The 19,357-nt window shown below is 39.2% G+C and overlaps 1 protein-coding gene across 1 annotated transcript in view; it reads right to left on the bottom strand.

The window, feature by feature from the left end:
* GRAMD1C (GRAM domain containing 1C) overlaps positions 1-19,357 on the bottom strand; it is a 55,893-nt gene that overhangs the window by 26,442 nt on the left and 10,094 nt on the right. Inside the window, exons 2-5 of the mRNA XM_009998234.1 lie at positions 11,789-11,873; positions 7,723-7,826; positions 5,965-6,060; positions 4,723-4,803 (exon numbers count right to left, since the gene is read on the bottom strand). Of these exons, the coding sequence (XP_009996536.1) occupies positions 4,723-4,803; positions 5,965-6,060; positions 7,723-7,826; positions 11,789-11,873 (366 nt within the window). The remainder of the gene's footprint in view (positions 1-4,722; positions 4,804-5,964; positions 6,061-7,722; positions 7,827-11,788; positions 11,874-19,357) is intronic.

Raw genomic sequence — 19,357 nt, forward strand, 5'->3', positions numbered from 1 at the left:
CCCGGCCAGGGCTGCCGGGACGCAGCCCCACAGCGCCCCGAGCCCACGCGGGTCCCCCTGCCCCCGTCAACTGTACGGCAAGGGAATGATCACCCCACCCCCCAGAGGGTCAGGGCAAACCCAGCCCGGTTCTCCGTGTTCCCCCCTTCTCCAAGAGGGGTTTTTCCCACGCAACAAGGTTTCGTGCTGTTCACGAAGCCGCCGGCAAAAGCATCCCGTTGGTGGAGATCAGTTTCCAGGTGTTTAACCCTGCCGAGGACTAAGTAAACACTCAAGCACAAAACACGCACGTGTGAAAAGTCACCACAGCGAACGCCAGCCCTCCCTGCCTCCCTCCCTCCCTCCGCTATGGGGGTTTGTTGTGCCGAGCAATGCGGCGCTGAGCACGCACAGCCCCGCACGCAGCCGCCCCGCTCATCCCCACGGCCAACTACCTTCAGCTGGCTTCAGGAAAGAGGCCAAAAAGCACCAGGAGGCATCCCATGGTTTCAGCATACAGCTGAGGTCTTTGGATAGCACACCTTTCAACCGGAAATTGGAAGGTTTCAAACAAAGCCACTTTCACTTCCCGTGCCCAATATTGCCAGTGCCTTTATTGCCAGTCATAAGAGACTTAACTGGGAAACAGCCAATGTCACTAAGTAAATTCACCAGCATGTCCTGCACCAGGCTGTGTATAAATCAGACTGCCCTTGTACAGAGAGCTCAATGGCTTGAGGAAAGCAGAAAAACTAAGCTGTGCGCTTTAGGAATCCATAAAGCTGTTTCCTGTGGTTTTGTGAAGTCAATGGTACCAACTTCTGCTTCCAAAACAGGATTCTTGCACTTTGCTCAATTATTCTTTACTCAGCTAGGAATAAGAAGTTGTTAATGGTCACAGCCCAAGATCAAACCACATCTGGTTTATTGTATCAGAAAGGATTAGTTCTAAAAGCAAAGGAGGGCACAAATTTTCTGGGTCAGCCTTCTGCTTCTGAGAGGATGGCTTGAGGAGCTCTGAAGCTTGAAAAACTGAATCTAAACATGAATTACTTTGCCCACTGAAGGTGATGGTCTATGCATGCTGGGTTTCTCCTCAATACTCTCTGTAGACAAAAACAAAGGCTACAAGCAGCAGCCGGGACACATTTTTTGTCTTTTCAACCAGGAGCACAAAACATCAGAATTTTGTTTCACGCCAGAAAAAGTGGTGGCACAGCACAAGCAATACTACTGACTTAAGTGAAGCCACTGTTTTTTACCCCCTATGTACAGATGCAGAAATAAGAACAAAACACTCTGTACAAGTTTATTCCAGAGACAACCCCCCACAACACACCACACTCCCAACCAGGCAACTCTGATGTGGAATTCTGTCTGATCGCTTTCTCACAAAGGAAAATATCCAACTCCCCCTCTAACTGCCCAAACATGAAGGTCAGAATCAACCTAAGTTCTCCCTGGTCTCTCAAAGAACCCTCACTGCACACAAAGGTGCATATAAACATCTCTTTTTCAGAAGCTTCCCTGAGAAGCTGCTGGTAAAGGCAAAACTGCTGCCCTGGCAGACGTTTGCCTGAAGAATCTCAGCTCATCAGAAATTCTGGTCCCTTCTCACACCTCTAGACTTACCTGCTACAATGTCTCTGGAGACAGGTGCAAATCTCTACCCAGCAAAGCATAAGAAGAACAACAGGAAAATAAATCCAACTCTAAGGAAGAGGACTCATGGGAGTCGAGACTGATTAAGTTAAGATCTTGTTCCATTAGAAATAAGGAGCACTGTGTTTGCTTGGGATTTGAATGACCTGCCTAATTAGAGTTTAATTTGTTCCTCCTCCCTAAAACCAGAGGGATACTTGACACCTGAAAGCTTCAGGCAATAAAACAAAACTCTTAAATGGCAATGCTCTTACTGCCATTAGCAGCCATTAGTAAACTTGTTTTACTCATCTGAAAAGCCTGCTGCAGAACAAGAATTTTGGCTGATTTTATTAAATGATGTATTATTGAAAGCCTCAGTGCATGTGAAAGCAGCTATCTGTTTTATCAAGACTGGTGTCATGTCTCTTCCAGACCTAGATTAATGATTCCTTATTTTCCATGATGCTTCCTCTTCAACCAGGAGCATTTAGAAAACAATTGCAAGGTAAAAAGGCTAAGAGACTCACTCTGAGCACATTTTGCAATGGGAAAAAAATGTGAAATTTTCCTTGAAAGAAAAAAGTCTTTACATTGTATTTTACAATACAGCCTAAGAAAAGACCATTTTAAGAGGAAGGTACCCACTGAATCCCAGAGGAATCAAAGTTGAAGGGCACCAAATGCACAGTACTTCACTCTGAGCAAGATCAGAATAAGGTATGGGCTAGGAGAATTACAACTCAGCTAAGGGGACAAGGAGCCTTATTACAACAGTGACCCAAAGTTGGGAGAGAGCATCTTGATGGCTGAAGTAAGTTTAGGCACAGAATAACATGTAAACATTTACTGTTTTTTCTTATACAATGCAAGTAATTTTTAATAGAAATGCAGACTTGACAGAAAGGCTACTTGTTCAGCTGTCTAGGACATGCTATACTTAAGAAGTACAAGGCAGAATGGCCACAAGATGGAGATCTGGGAAAGGGCATGCTGACCCTTCCGAGTTCTGCAGGTGGTGGAAGCCTAAGGTGCAAAGGCTAAAACAGAAAGGTTGGTTTTCAGAGGTGAGACCTCGTAACATAAAATCTATACTGAGAAAGCCCAGAACTGGAGACTGAAAATTACATCCACACAAACATGAGTTGAAGGAAATGCAATTCCAAGTCTGTGGATCCAAACGCTGCAAATTGAAGATTATCCACCCTCAAGTGGCATAAACCAGAACTCTGACAGCTGCATTGTTATACTTCTGATGACACCAGCATGGACATGCAGTCCACTTCTTTCATCATTTAACAGTTGGATGTCATCTCCAGGTCTAGTAGATGCACTCTAGATAACAACTAAGTTATCCATAGGGTTTAAAATATTTAGCTATCTGCAAAGGAAACATATAAACCAACTCCTGTTGGAATTTGTTCCAGAGTGAGATTTGTGGGGTTTTTTTTGTCAGAAATGTTAGAAATTCTGATGGGATCCTTTTGATCACTGCAGCCAAGAAACACCAGGCTTCACATACTCGGGGCCCTGCATACCATGCCACAGCCTCAGATGTTCAAGATCTTGCAAATGTGTGCTATTCCTACCATATGGTGGTGGGGAGAAAGCAGCAAAACTGCCTGGATGCAGCAAGGGCTTTCTTTCAACAACAGGTCAGTGGTCATTGTAGCAGAGTCAGTGGATCCAGCTCTAGGCAAATTCAATTTCTACTTTTAACTCCTCAGTGTCCCTCTATAGCTTGATCTAGTCACGATAAGCTGCAAAGAATCTTAAAGCAGGCCAATTGATGACTCAAACACATTCTATCACCAAAAGTAGAAGCTCAACCTAACAGAAATCCTTAATTCATCAATGGCTCAATTAATCTCATTTTATATGCAGTCCAGGCTTTCTGCTTCCATACCTATCCTTTAGTTATCACTCCAAAGGGAAAAAGCTATTCCTGATGTGACGCTCAACTTCAGCGTTAAAGAATAGAAATGCATGGGGAAAAAACTAATACTGAACAGCACAAAGCTTGTTGCCTCTCTTGAAGACCCTTGGATAGGTTTGTATACCTGAATGCTCATCCATTCACCCTCCAGCATCACAAACTAACCAACTGAATAAGATAATTACCTGACAAAAGAAAAGAAGTTGTACATTCAAATCAAAAGGTGACACAGAACATTGTGGTTTTCGTAATGCTACTGCTGGATGGTTATGATACTACAGTTAAATAGTATTTGATAGGAGGGATAAGAGATTTACAGGAAGCATTAGTTTTGCTTTAAAATGGCTCATTTTCAGCTTTTCTTTGACAAAAAGTGCCTCTAGTCTGCCCTAAAATTCATCTAAAAAACCCCACTTGTGTGGGTACTACATATAAGTAGTGCAACAGCTTTAAACCTTTGGGGACCATTGTAGCACAGAGTTATATATGGATATTTCACTGTTCAATTGCAACTGTGCTGAAATATTTAAATGAGAGACAAACAGGAAAGAATTGGTTTACAAAAATTGCATTACTTACAGTGATGTTCTGCAAAAGTGTTGGTACATATTTAGAAAGAAGATTAGCTTAAGTGTCCACAAATTGCAATATAAATCAAGTTAACTAGCAGAAGTTGCCAAAATACACTTCCATATCATACAGCCTGTCTTTTGTTGCATTTATTTATTCAAGGTCAGGGAGTTGTAATGAGTTGGCTGGCAAAGGTTCAGCTAACTTATCTGAGAAGGTGACTTTCTGCTTTCTTCCTTCAAGAGAAAAAGAGCTTTCACTGAAAAAGCCTTTTGTCTTTTTGATCACAAATTAGCCATAGAAAATGTGAAGCAAATGAATGCCAATTTAGTAATATCTGCTTGAGCTTGGTAGTGAAGAGAAGCAGGAAACCTATCTTCAAAGACAAAATGCTCCATTTGAGGTGGCAGTATGAGAAATTGATCTGGGATCTAAAGAGCACAGAGTTGAAGGAAAATATCAGATTAGAATTCTGTGTCAGAAAGGAAAATCTAACTTCTTAAGGAAAGCCTCTTATCCTCCAAAGACACATCTGCTTACATAAGAAAAAGATTATTTTGTTACTTAACCACAGATACTGGCACTTAGAAACTTACCTTATCCAGCAACACATTCTGCCATAGGCGGAAGATACTGAGGTAGCTTCTGTCTCTTGCACTGAATGACGTGAAGAAAAACTGCAGGAAAAACAAGGTGAAAAAAGCTCACTTGTGGGTATTTTCAAGAAATCCAGAATGTTTCCTTGTATCCTGAATATCCTAAGATTTTCAGCAATGGCATACTCTCTCAACAAACCTGGGCTCATGTTCCTTATACTCCATGCTTTTTATCACTTTCAGTAAGTATGAGTTAGTTCTCCAATATCCACATAGTATATAAAGACACTTGCTCTTCTTTGTCATAAAGGAAGAGCTCCCACTCAACAAACTGCACAGTTAAATATTCCTCCCACCTCCAAATAGAAGTCAGAACATTTCAGAGATTAATATGCCTATTTCTTACAGGTCACAGTCCCTTCCATCCTTCCACCACATACTCCTTTTAGTTACCTTTTCGCATGAGAAGATGTGAAATTAAAGCAATTAAGATAGGAGATCAAATTAGATGCACCATTTGCAGTATTAAAATGTTTGCCATAAGGAAGTTTGTTTAGTAGAGAGATTTGTTTTCTTGAATGATTAAAGTTAACATTTAACACATTGAGATGAAATAGCTAAATATGAGAAATGAGAATTCCCTTCACAAAGAATGGCTCCAGATTCACCCTGGAAATATATTCTCTGTATCCAGCCAAGAATTATTATTTTCAAGGCATTTACAGAAATATCATAAAATGTGTTGCCCGTAAGAACATTCAGCATCATGCTTTTCAGTTTTTCCAAATACACACCCAAAATCTACACTTCCCAGCATATAAGAGCTGCATATTCCAAGGATAAATTTCTCCATGACTCAGAACCCATAATATCACAGTCCCTTTGTTTTCAGCAATTTTCTTCCATGGGCACTTTAGATCCAGTGAATTTGATATTTTTGCAATCTCAAGAATGCACACTCTGAATTAATGCCCTGAAGCTTCTGTTTTCATATGGCTTTCCTTTGAGAATCAATGTGACACCTACTCCCTTACTTTCTGGTTACTGTGTCAACACTATCAGGGCATTCTGCAATCATACTAAAGTTGAATTATTAAGCCAATATCCACAGGAACCAAACCACCAAGTCAGTCTTCTAATCCGAATCACATTTAAAGATTTGACCAGGAAGTTACTTACGCAAATTAAAAACTACAAGTGCTCTGGACATTATAAAAAACATATTTAAATACATGTTTTCACCTTCTCTCCTTTTGTTGCTATTTGTATGGCATTTGGAATGAGCCGAGCAGTCTTCTCCTTTGTCATGAAAGTGATATCCTTCAAAGCAATAGAAATCTAAGCAGACAAAAAATACTTATTAGAAAAAAACAAAACAAGTTTTAAGAGTAAAGATTTCTGAAGTTACAGAACATGCAAGAGGAATTCAAACTAACCCCAAGCCCTGGGATGCAATTCATTTGAGATCACAAAGGCAATTACTGTGTCCACTTGCTAACCTTAACAATAATCATTCCAAAGCAGAAGCAAGTTAAGATTACTTCAGAGCAATCTCATCACCTTTCATACTAGAACTTGGAAAGCAAGCAGTTCTTTCCTTCCACTCCTCCAGCAACACTTCAGGATCAAGGGCATAATTCCAACCAAATAAAAAATACAGATCTGCAAGCCAATCCCAATTGGTATGCTATACATAAGGCAGGATATAGCTCAAAGAACAGACTACCTTGTCTATCTTATCTCACAGAAGTTTGCAATGTAGTCCATTTTCAGAGGTTTATTTGCAGTCCAGACACTGCAGGAAAATCTCCTTGAGTCTGTCATCCATACTAGTACTTAAAATGATTCTGTTTAGAAGAGCATGGTCTAACTGGCTGCAACAAGCCATCTCCATCCTGCCTACCTTGAAGATAAAAGACTGTGCTGGCATTCAGCTTAGACAAAGGTAGAACACACAGTTGGATCTAGCTTATTTGTGCATGTGCACTTTCTCTCTCTGTATCAGCACAGCCTGCTATGGAGGGCTCAAAACTTGGCTCTACCACTGTAGCTGAGGAACTCAAATTGCTGTAATATATCACTTAAAATACACTCTGACAGCCAGGCAGGAACAGGTGACCAGGATGTGTGCCGTTTTGGCTCAAAAAAATAGTCTTTGAATAGTTTATATATTCAGGGTGTCATTTCTAAGAGAATTTTTTTTTCATCTTAAGTCTACAATAAGAAACATTCGATTACCAAATCTGTCTGATGAAATGAAGCTTGGTTTTCAGTTATGCATTTCTATACCCCCTCGTTTTCTGAAGTACACAAGCTACTTTTGAGTTGTCCCATGTACTTCAGAACACACATAGTGGAATTTAAGAGATTAAGGTACAAGCAGCCTCACAGCTGCAGAACATTTTGACACATCTCCATCACCTATTCACTTAGTTTATCTTCCCTTTCTCATTCATCAGCTCATGCTATTTCTACAGCCAGTGCAGCAACTGCTTGAATGAAAGATTCTAACTCATTAACCTAATTTGACAGAAAGACAGGGCCAACATGTCACAAATACTTACTTTTGCTCATGCTGTTCAAAAGCTGAAGACCATAATACAAGAACTTGCAGAGGTCATTTATACATTTTCTTCAGCTATTCTTAGATGCTGATACTTTATCATGCTCCTGGTCTTGCAGGAGAACATTACACCTTACATCCCTTTACAGAGCAACTCTCCTTGGTAAGGAGAGGCAAATTATCATCCAGAAATGTAGACCAGCTTCAGCTTCACTCCTGAACTCCTTCCTATGCTGAATGACTAAGTAGGCTTACTTCAGCATTCAGATGTTTCCAGTGCTATTCTCATTTTATGGAGAAACAGACCATCATTTCCACTCAGTGATGCAGGTTCTTTTGAGTGCAAAGTTACAAGCAAGAGATTGGCAACACACTCTTACACCCTGATAGTACAGGACAAATAAAAGGTGGAATTCAAGTGAGCTAAGACATCTTACTGTGGTCTCCCATCGGAAAATATTGCTGTGGAAACAGAGCCAGTTTTCAGAGAGATACAAGCGTCCTTGCAGCAGAATATCCTTCTGGAGTGCACAGGCGTAATCTGTGTATAGAGAGGAAGAGCAAATTTACTCACTTACTGCAGCTCAGTTGACTCAAACCTGTTAACTTAAAATGAGATAAGGTATTACAATACAAATAAAAAGCCATATTTCACTCTTCATAAGTCTTTGAAAGCAGACTTGTGCTGAGCTGCATGCAGAACATTGTCTGGGAGCATCCCAAAGATTGAGTTGATGGAAGTATCTGTGACAGCACCCTATGTATCAAACCCCTGTACATTATTGTGTATTTTCAGAGAAGAGGTATTGGGAAAGATCAGGAGTACATGGGAGACATATTCATAAGTCAGACTTCAAAGCAACTAAGTAATACACATACATTTTATAGTGTAACAGATTATACTGTCAACTCCTACTAACAGTAGTTCATGTGTTGTACCAAGATAATTTCCCACTAAACAGATCCTATCACCACCTAAAACTAATCTGCACTAAAAGCTACCTTGAAGCTATCCAGTTCTTCAGGCAGGGGATATTTTCAGAAGGTGACTGTCATTTTTATTATGATACTACCTCTGGCTGAAACATCCCTACTGAGACAGATTTTATCTAGAATGCAGTTACCCATTATCAGTTACCTGCTAATCAAGAACAAGAACAGAGGATTTGGTTGCACTTTTTAAAAACCTCTACTTTCAGAATTCCAGAGCCTGAAGATTGAAACAAAAGGAATTTTCAGAAGCAGTACTGCTAGAAAGTTAAGACAGACCACTTGAAAGCTCCAACTTAAGAAAAGGTTTCCTCATGTATAGAAAATAGCCAGAATGCAGAATCTGCTATTGTCTGAACCAGAGTTTTGATTTTGTGTACAAGATGAATACAGTTCTTGTTCAAGTACCAAGAAGTTCAGGAGTCTCTCAACATCTTAACTTCAAGGTAAGTGTGCATCTAAAGAGACTTTCATTATGATTTTTTAAATTCTCAGGTTTTCCTCTCAAATAATCAAATGGAAATGAAGTTTCCTGCAACAACCATGCAGCCTATATACAAGCCCTTGGAGACATAACTGCAAATGGAATAGTATCAAATTTGTTTAGGGAGAGATTAGCATTTCTCCTAAGTTTTCAGAACCAGTAACTTTAAATGCTGCTTTTAAACAACATTTTCAGACAAGTTGGCAGGAAGATTGAAACAAAAGGAATTTTCAGAAGCAGTACTGCTAGAAAGTTAAGACAGACCACTTGAAAGCTCCAACTTAAGAAAAGGTTTCCTCATGTATAGAAAATAGCCAGAATGCAGAATCTGCTATTGTCTGAACCAGAGTTTTGATTTTGTGTACAAGATGAATACAGTTCTTGTTCAAGTACCAAGAAGTTCAGGAGTCTCTCAACATCTTAACTTCAAGGTAAGTGTGCATCTAAAGAGACTTTCATTATGATTTTTTAAATTCTCAGGTTTTCCTCTCAAATAATCAAATGGAAATGAAGTTTCCTGCAACAACCATGCAGCCTATATACAAGCCCTTGGAGACATAACTGCAAATGGAATAGTATCAAATTTGTTTAGGGAGAGATTAGCATTTCTCCTAAGTTTTCAGAACCAGTAACTTTAAATGCTGCTTTTAAACAACATTTTCAGACAAGTTGGCAGCACTCCTTTAAACATTTTGGAAGTCTAAGTAATTTCTCTTTCATTACAAGAAATATGTATATTTCATATACATATATTATATATTATATATACTATATATTATATTATATATATTTCATATAATCTTTTTATACAGTGCTCGTTACAGTAGAACAGTCGCTTCTTTGTTCAACAGAGAAGTTCAGAACAGAGGAAGTTGCAGTTTTTTTAATAAGCAGCAGCAAGTAATAGCTTGTGACAAAGTTTCCCTGCATCAAGCAAAGGAAGAGTTCTTTGCTTGGATGATGCAAAAAGTCCTTCCAAAGGAGCACTGCCTTTTATGCGGTAAAAAACGTATATAAAGTAATGATTTTGCTTCCCATGGAAAGAGGACCACACTGTTGAGATTAACCCATTACTAACACTTTCTCTAAGTCCTAGGTTGCCTGTTCATTAAAACTGTGCATCAGAGTTTGATCCCTTGCTTTCTATTCCAATTCTGTGTGAGGAGAAACATCAAAACAATGCTTTGAAGTAATATCCTTTTCTTCTGTTTTACTTCTGTACTAAACTCCAGTACTTTAAAAATGCAGAAGGCACTTCAGAAACTAACTGCCTCCTTCTGAGGCTGGAAAAGGACACAGGGATTTAACTGTTTCTGTGCAAGTGAAATCTCTAATTTATCTTCCATTAACCTGGAAAGAACTCAGCACCCTTACAAGCATTTACTGACAGTTTCTCAATATTCTCTTCCTTAGAGGCTGCATAAAAGGAGAGGAACTTTAAACAGTCACAATACTACTTTTGAACAAAACCAACACCAAACTCTCGGACAGTGTATTTGTTACACAATGCTCAGGCAACCCAAGCAGACTTACCTGCAAGGCAAATGATAAAAGAGGGAATAAGGTGCATCACTGCAGGCAAAGGAGGTAGGATTATACACTTCCCTTCTTTGGATTTTGCAGTGGAGCAGAACAGGGAGTCAGAGCTCAAAAGGAACATTTCAGCACAAAGAGGTTTTGCACCGTGGTTTGATATTCTCTGCTCCCTGCTTCTGTCCTCTCATATCCCATGCACTTCTCACCATCTTTGCTCTTCCACCCAAGTGTTACTTCTAATGCCTACACCTGTCCCCTCAGTGTATGGATAAACCAATCTGGTATTCTGGGCTGATGAAAAACCTCTGCTCAAGGAATGAGCAAACCCAGATCTAACACATGTGCAGAGCACAGCACCAGATAACATACTTCAGGGTCAGCACTAGCCTGTGTAGTAACTACAATTGCCCAGACCAGTGTGGGGTATAAAACATTTTTATCTGCCCTCAATATACTATGTTGACACATACATCAGCATTGTAAGTCAGTGCATAGCAGCATTGTGCACAGCATTTTTAAGTCAGGATAAAACAAAGATTGGTTTGTGTTTTCCAATGATCTCCTATGATGGCTAATGGGAATTACATACTTAAATACCAAATTTTATGTCCTCATTCCACATGTCTCTGAGAAGTGTCTTAAATTACAAGCACCCACTGTGTCACTCAGTCACAGAAGTCGTATTAACCAGGATGCCTAGGGCAAGAGTCCAGATTTAGTTCCATGGAGCAAGGGAAAAGCCTTCTGCTAAAGATCATATACTTACTTAACAGGATCACCGAAGCAATATCCTTTACCATTGTATCCCAGCACCAAACCATTATAACCATGGAATCATTCCCTCCTCCCCCAGGAACTATGGCAACAGACTCAGCCATAACCAGTTGCCTCTTTAAAGTAAAGAGAGGACTCAACCATTTATTTTCAATCCTCCGAGTGTCTATGACACTGCAAGAGGTACCAAGTTGGCTGTCCATGCTGGAAAGAACATAAATTCAATCCTCTCAGGATTTAATTCTGTTCTTTCCATGCTTGCACTGCACAAGGCCATCAATGCACAGATGTTGAGTTTATGTGCACAGTACTCACACTAACCCTGTATACTGATATTTCTTTCCAGCTTGTCAGCTACCAGCTGTCAGACAGTCACATCTCAACTGCTGTCAGGAAGGGTTTTGTCTAAAAATCCACTATAAAGTAGCAGCAGGAAGAGACATTAAGAGGTTACCATCCCATATATAAATGAACCAGAGAACTCTGTATCCTCTCCTTCACTTCTCAACCCTCAAAAGGAATCTTTTTCCACACAGTAGGCACTATAGAAGATTATGGACCTGGCTTTCCTTGAAGGTATTTGATGCTAGTTCAAGAGACATTAAGAACAGGAAGTTATCAGCTGTAGTTAGAATTTGCCATAAAAGCCTGCCTTGCCACTACTGCAATCTGGAGTTATCAGCCAAAAGACAAACACTTTTGGTGTGATTACACCTTACCTACTATGAGTCTCTCAGAGTCTGGCAGATGAGAAAATTGTCTCTTGAATTCCTCACTCCTATATTTGTAAGTGGAACTTGAGAGCTGTAACAAAGAACGGTAAAAGGTTAAGCAAACAGATTTATTTTCAGCCAACAATTGTCTTCATGCTGGATGTGTAATTTTATCTTGAACAAATTAACATCCAAAGAACAAAAAAGAACAGGTGGCATCTACATGTGATTATCACTGTAACTTTATACTCGCTTATGTAAGAGTGTGCTGCTAGTATTTAGGATAGTATGGGCCAAACTGTTCCTTGTGTCAGGCCAGATGCCGATTACAAGGCATTACAGTTGCACCATGGCAATTTGCTCCACTCATATGGACACAAGAGTCCCTTCCAGGGCTAAGACTTCTAGCACAGACTAATTGGAGAGTCAGCAAGGCCACAACATCATAGGTGGCAGGGCTGATCAAGTGCACTAGCTGGACACAAACATACAACCTAGAACACCAATTTCTAATTGGAGTATCATTTTGGGAAAGCTACAATGCAGTTAATTTTTTTGCCAGTTGCTATAATTAGATTTGTAGGAATAAAGGCCAAAGTTTCCTCCAGTAAATACAAATAGCAGCATCACCATCACCTCGATTTCCTGACCTGTTCTACATTTCACCCCATATTTAAAAATATCACTGTCTGTGATTCATTTAAGATTCAAATTAGATGGTAAACTCACAACAAAGAAGACTAATCTTGATTGACTTTAGCTCACATTCTTATAAACTCATGACCCTGCTCACATTCAAATAAAGAGCTTCAGCCTGTTCTCCAGGAGCAATTATGCTATAAAATACTATTTTTAATTTTGTAGCAATAACAAGATTGTATGTTTTTCCTAACAGATGTTGGTCACTTATTTTAGGGGCTATCCCAACTAAATGCTGTATAAAGCAAAGATGCATCTGGACTATAGCTAAGACTGAAAGAAGTCACTTTTAAATGTTACCAAAACCAGGTATAAACATACTACAAATGCCTTTTTTTTTAAAAAAAACAAACCTTCCTAAACATCTTAAGCATGCAGTCATTATTCTCTCTCTGACCATCTGTATTACTCCAAAAGCTTGATTAAACCCATCTCTTCCATAAGATAGGTAGCTATTTACATTTAGGGTGGGGGAAGAAAGGAGACAAAGAACCACTTTTAACTGTATGACCTTGCAGCATATTTACTAAAAAAAAAGTTTTAGCAGACATCTGCAGCATGTTAGTTGGTCACTAGCCTTTCATTATGCCTGTGCTTGTCATAAAAACAATCCCAGAACAAAGACTTATCTTCAGCTTGAAGGTATTTTAATAATCTAGTGCCAATAGTGACCCCACCTCATCAGCGTTGTTTTTGCTATTTTCCACAGAAGAGATTCCTGCTTCTTGCAGTTCAAAAAGATCTCTGAACACCACTGTACACATGCACCCTGTGATGGTCTGTTATCTACCTATACTTGAGAATCAAGCTCTTTGGGCACAAGAACACATAAGTGCTACTTCAAGATCAGGTGTTAAGTGCATATAGCAAAGGAGAGGGCAAAGTCATTCTGCCTCAGTTAAGTTTTTAAAAAACATGTTAATGTTACCTTCTAGTACCATCAATAAAATAAAGTATTTATATGTGATCACTGGTGAGTACATATTTGCTGTCTGCTAATATTCTGAGCATTACAATGTAAAAACACAGTGAGGGAAACAGAAAACACATCCAATCCCTACCCTTCTAAGAAAACTAAGCCTGAAAGCTTTAGGCATAACTAAGGGGGCAACATGTTAGACATGTTGCCTAAGCTTTACGCTTCCAGTTATATTTCAGCTATTTCTGAAATTATGAAGGTAACATTCTTGGGGAGCATGCCATCTACTAATGTAGAGATGCCACGGTTTCTTAGCCTTGCTACACTGTGCCCTGAAACACACACTTCCAACTGATCACCTGAAACAGGCACCCAGTGATTACACTGCTTGCAAGAAATTAAGTTATTTGCATTTACTCTGGAAAGAGACAGAAGAATGAAAAACTAACTCCCATCTGTAAAGTCACCACCTGTAGTTCCAGAGACCCAACAGTTTACACAGTTGTACCTCAGCTGTCTGAAGTCTGAGCCTGTGAGGACAGTGCTAACATACAAGGGGGAAACGAACTGATGTGCTATGACAGCAAAAGTTCCCAGTCTTGAAGCCTGATTTACAAAGTCATACTTTTAAGGGAGGGAAGTACTTTCTCAAGCTTGCTGTATATGGGTAAGAGCTACACTGAATTTAAGCAGTTTTGTAGTTGTAAGATAAAATCAGAAAGAGGAGAATAGGAATATCACAGTATCACAGACATTTTAGTGCCTGAATCATCCAGTTCAACAGCTTCAAGAATCCAAACTCAATGAATCTTGAGTTCCACTTAGAAATGGAATTTCTCTAAAGCATAAGATGTGCTACAGCTTGCCTGAGAAACCCTTGCTCGTATTTAGAAGTGTTCCTTGCCATAGGTGACAAACAGACTACATGAAATCCTCTCATTGACTGTAGATTTCTACAGACCTCTTACAACATTTACAAAGAGCCAACTCTGAATCTTTATCCAATCCACAGGAAAAGGTGAGCTCATTGAAGCTTTTTAGCCTTATATTTTCCTTACTTTCTAAGAAAACTAGCTCATTTAGATCTCTAATTATGTGCCCCACATGTGGCTTGATGATTAAGACTTTTTCAATGTACCTGGGAAACAACAGGAACAATATTAACACCATAGGCACAATCAGTTTCCTTAAAGTGAGGGGGAAATAAGACATTTCCATTTCTATGAATAAATACATCATCTCTCAATCACCTTTATAGGATCCAAGATGTGGCAGGATTCAAGGCAGGTTGCCACCTCTGGGTTACAAAAACTACCATGAAGTATTAGAAGAAGAAATGCATAAATTAGTCTGTATAATGTTTAAGAGATGAAAATAGCAACTGGTTTTTAAACACACACATTTCTAAGTTTAATAATAAGTCACCAAGCAAACACTTTGCCTGAGGATAACCTTAGGCATTTATGGGCATGCTATATTTAATCACTACGAAAATTCTTAAGTCCAGCCAACAACATATTAGCATCATTTAACTGAAGCCACAAAATACACCAAAAAACTGTAGAGTATCACAAGCAGAAAAACCTCTTCAGCCTCATCCAGAAAGTTTTACAGAAGACAGTTATGCAAGAGCCAGATACTACTTGAAGAAATGTAACAAGTGATTCTCATACCTTGTTTAGAAATGCACCAGAGTCAAAGTATATTAAGTCACACTCCAGAAAAAAAATAGGTTAGCTTAAATAGGACTAAGCTGAGTTATTTACATGATAGAAGTCTGTTTAAAAACAGCTTTCTTCATATTTATATCTACAAAGTATGGACATTGCAGATAATCTGAGCCATTTGGCAAACTGTGGTATCATATTTATATCTATCTATATCTAAGTATGGACATAGCAGATAATCTGAGCCATTTGGCAAACTGTGGAGAAAAATTAAGATACACCTTTACCCAAGAATAAAGCAAAAATGCTAATCATTAGAAAATAATTTGATTGCACATATCATTAACCAAATAGTCAATCAACCTCAGCTGAACAGTGTGCAGAGTTTTTAACTTTTGCTAATGACGGTAATAGTTTTGCATTTGCATTATTAGTGTTTTATCCTTGTTTTGAGATACCAAAACCTGACGATTTGCATTCTACTGTTCTGACATGCAGCCATGAATACAAACAGCTGAGACTAAGTTGACCTCACCACTAGAGTAATGCAGCTCTGATGTGACCTCCTTTTAAGAGGTGCCTCACACTGAGCTTCAGTTGTGGGATAAATTACTGCTAAGTGCTTGGGGTCCCAGAATCAAACAAGCATGTAAGCTGACCCCTTTGATGCTCAGAAACCCCACTTACCTACCAAAATACAGAAAATGAGACACGTGGCTTTGCTCCTCTGTTCACAAGCAAGCAAATCCATGCCACTATCTCTATACCCCACTTAGAGACCATCTGATGTGCTATTCCTAAGAGCAGAAGAGCTTGACCTGTACTTTCCCATGAAGTTTCTAGACATAGTCAATAACAAATTTGGAGACATTAGTAAGGTTAGGATGAAAGCACTTTTTAATCCTACACTACCAGCACATTAAACCAAACACTAACTATCCTGACAAAAATCGTTGCATTTGTACTGAAGAATGCATCATTTCCCCCTCTCTTTAAATTAATCTAAAATCCTGCTTAGCATCAGGAGAAAAAAAGAAGAAAAAAAGCCTTCAGAATAGCAACACAAAGTCAGAAAGGAGTTTGATTTTATACAAAAAAGACTACTTAAGCCTACACCTATTCTTGAAACTTATCTGCTAAGGGAGACCTAAAAAAACCAAAACCAAATGAAACATACCAATACCCCCTTCAGTGAGTTTAAAGCCTCACTATACTAGGAAAGAGCTAAGTTAAGAACCCTGAACAAAAGCCTCATTTAGCAGTGTAAGACAGGCAAACTAAAGACTTCACATACTCCAAAACAGATTCAGGTGGTCTTATCTATAAACATAACTCCCATGGCACACTGATATGGTGGTCTCTGTTGTAAAACGTGCCAAGTCTGACAAGCCTTTCTATCAGAGAAATGTGGATCCCACTGCAGCCATTTCTTCAGTCCAGTAAAGTTTATGATGAGCATCCAATCTAGCGTATCACACACAAGCCACAGCTATCCCGCTATTTAGTTCCTGCTTTAAAATCAGAGCTGAAATGACCAAATTTCCCTGTGGGAAAGAAAAAAAAAAGCATTTTACCTTCTTAAATTAAAAGTCACCCCTGGTGGAAAAATCCATTCTAGTTAGGATAGTTCTTCCAGTGGTCTGTTGGTTAATCTTATCATCACTTTGTAAATTATTTTTTTGATTGTAAGCAAGTTACCCCACATCTTCTGGAACAGTCATAAAGCTTCTCAAGTCTGTCAGCAAAAAGGTTTCTCAGACTTATTCTCATGGCTTTCATGAATCACAGAATGGTTTGGGTTGGAAGGGACCTTAAATATCCCCTCCGATTTTCAGTGTGCTTCTTGAGAGCTAGACACGCACCGCAATAGTCACTGAAAACACGTACATTTGACTCACATTGGTGTTTAGGCACAGAATCACAGTGGAGGTTCATGTCGATGTGACTACCAGTATCCCTTATCTTTTCACAGCTCTAGGGCAGTTTCCATTTCTTCTGAAAGCAAGCATACAGTTATTTTGAAAGGATGAGACTTGTTCTGTTTACCCTGTCACAAGCAAACAGTCTGAATCCACTCTGTTACAGTGATCTGTTTTCACTAACTGTTCCTTGACAGAATCACAGAGAAATTCTGAGTTAGAAGTAACTTGCAGTTATTGAGTACTCCTCAGCTTTACTAGCAGTAGCTTACTGTTCTTGTGTTTGTCTTAAAGCACAAAAAATTAAACTTGCACAGGGAAATAAATACTTGCAGGACCTGAAAAGCAACACCACCTTAGTTTCAAAAACTGACTGTGCTGTGTACAGCACATCGTGCACTTGTGGCACTGGATGTGTACAGTGTCCTCTGTTGTTGTTTTTTTTTTAAAAAAGGAGCTATTTGATCACACCTGTTGATCCACACAGCTATACTTAATTCATAGGTCATACAAGGCATAACAGTCATTAAAAGCAAGGAAAAAAAAAACAACAAGGAACTGTTGCCAGTGTATTCCCTAGGAGCCCACTTTCCAAAAGTTCCCAGGCTCTCAAGGAAGTGGAAACAAGCTCATAGCCAGAGAGTGGGAGGAGGAAAAGCTTAAAGAGCCTGGACTACTTTACTTACATTCATTACATGTTCTTCTTCATTCACCCTTAACTTTTCTGGAAAGGGGAGTTTCCTAAGCTCAGGGCACTGAGCCACCAGCAGGCACAGGGCTGTGCGCTAGGGTCATTACATACTCTTCTGTGGCCCAGCCCCCACCTCTTACTTGCAGAGGCTGAGAGAGAAACAGATTTTAACATCTCTTAGTGACTGAGCAGAAGAATAACCAGTGGCTGTTCTCCTTCAGTAGCATCTCTCTACAGGCATCCAATAAGAATTTTGGTGCAGCTATGTCTTTCTTCTGTTGGAAATACAGCATGTAATGTGGGCAAACACACTAAAAATGCTAGACGATTATTTACCACTAGCACCAGTAGCTTCCAAAAATCCAGGTAGGAAGAAATTCTTCAGAACTACTTAGTTATAGAGAGTTACTGAAATACTGATCGCCTACTTACAGAGTATTTGACACCCATCATGTGAATTAGGTACTTCCAAAAGGGAGACTGCCTACATTTATTTCAAAGACTGGGTCTAGTATATCTAAAGTCCTGTGTCACACAGCACCTCAACAGTAGTCCAGCCCTCTCAAGCTCCACTGTGGACATCAGTCTCATCAAGCCATCATTGACCTGATACATGGCAAGACTCTGCTTTTCTGAAAAGCAGTTCTGGTTGACTACTGATTAGGAACACCTGGATCACAACTGCTTACACCTCATCGTGTGACACGAACTCAGTTGAGCTGGAATACAGTTGATGAAAGGCCTGGTCATTCCTTGTACCTCACCAGCCACACTGTCCTTCTGACAGGAAGGAAGGAGGTCTCATACTTGACATTTGCCTATACAAGTACAAACATAGAATCACATTGGACTATGACTTAGAAAACAGCCTACAAAATCCACAACCAAAGTTATCACAATTATGCTTTAGACAGACAAGAGAATGTAGCATCGTCTGAAATACTGGGAACCATGCCGCTAACATCAGGTTATCGTATTAGAAATAGGGCAGAAGTATCATTCTTGGTGAAGAATTTTTAAATTTGGCTTTTTTCCCCTACGCAGAAAGAAAACTCAAAGACTCAATATTTTAAATGTTGGAAGATGTAAAGGTATTTCTTTGGAGAACTTAGAGTTAAAAGCAGTTAAAAATATTTTGAATGTTCTGTAGAAAAAAAACAGTAGAAAATATCTGGAATGATTTTGTGTCAAAGTATTTCAGTTTAGAACAAATGGGGACCTTTCTCAAGTTTCTCCTTCAAGATCCCACCAGAATGAGCTCAATTTCACAAGCTGTTACATTTCACTGGAATAGGATTCAGCTGAATCTATTCTAACAAGGTCCTTGGGAAACAAGCTGATAACATTCTTATAAATGCTAAGAAAGTCTCTTGTCATTAGCAGTATTTTAGACTCCTGCCCCCCAAAAAACCCAACAAAAATATAATAATAAAGAGAAAAGATTGAATTGAGAATATCCCCTGCTTCTTTTGAAGGAATTGCTTTGTAGTAGTCAGTACTTTCTGCAAATAAACATTCTAAAGCATTTTTATATGGTGAAGCCAACATAATTTTGTAACAACTCTGATTTGGATACTAAATCTCAAGTACGACACAAAGTGAGGAGCATATGCTCCATTTCAGAATTAAAATGGACTGAGGCATGAAGCTAACATAGTCAGAAGAAACACACACCCTACA

This window comes from Chaetura pelagica, unplaced genomic scaffold, assembly GCF_000747805.2.
Source record: "Chaetura pelagica isolate M959 unplaced genomic scaffold, ChaPel_1.0 scaffold65, whole genome shotgun sequence".
In the NCBI taxonomy this organism is placed as follows: Eukaryota; Metazoa; Chordata; class Aves; order Apodiformes; family Apodidae; genus Chaetura; species Chaetura pelagica.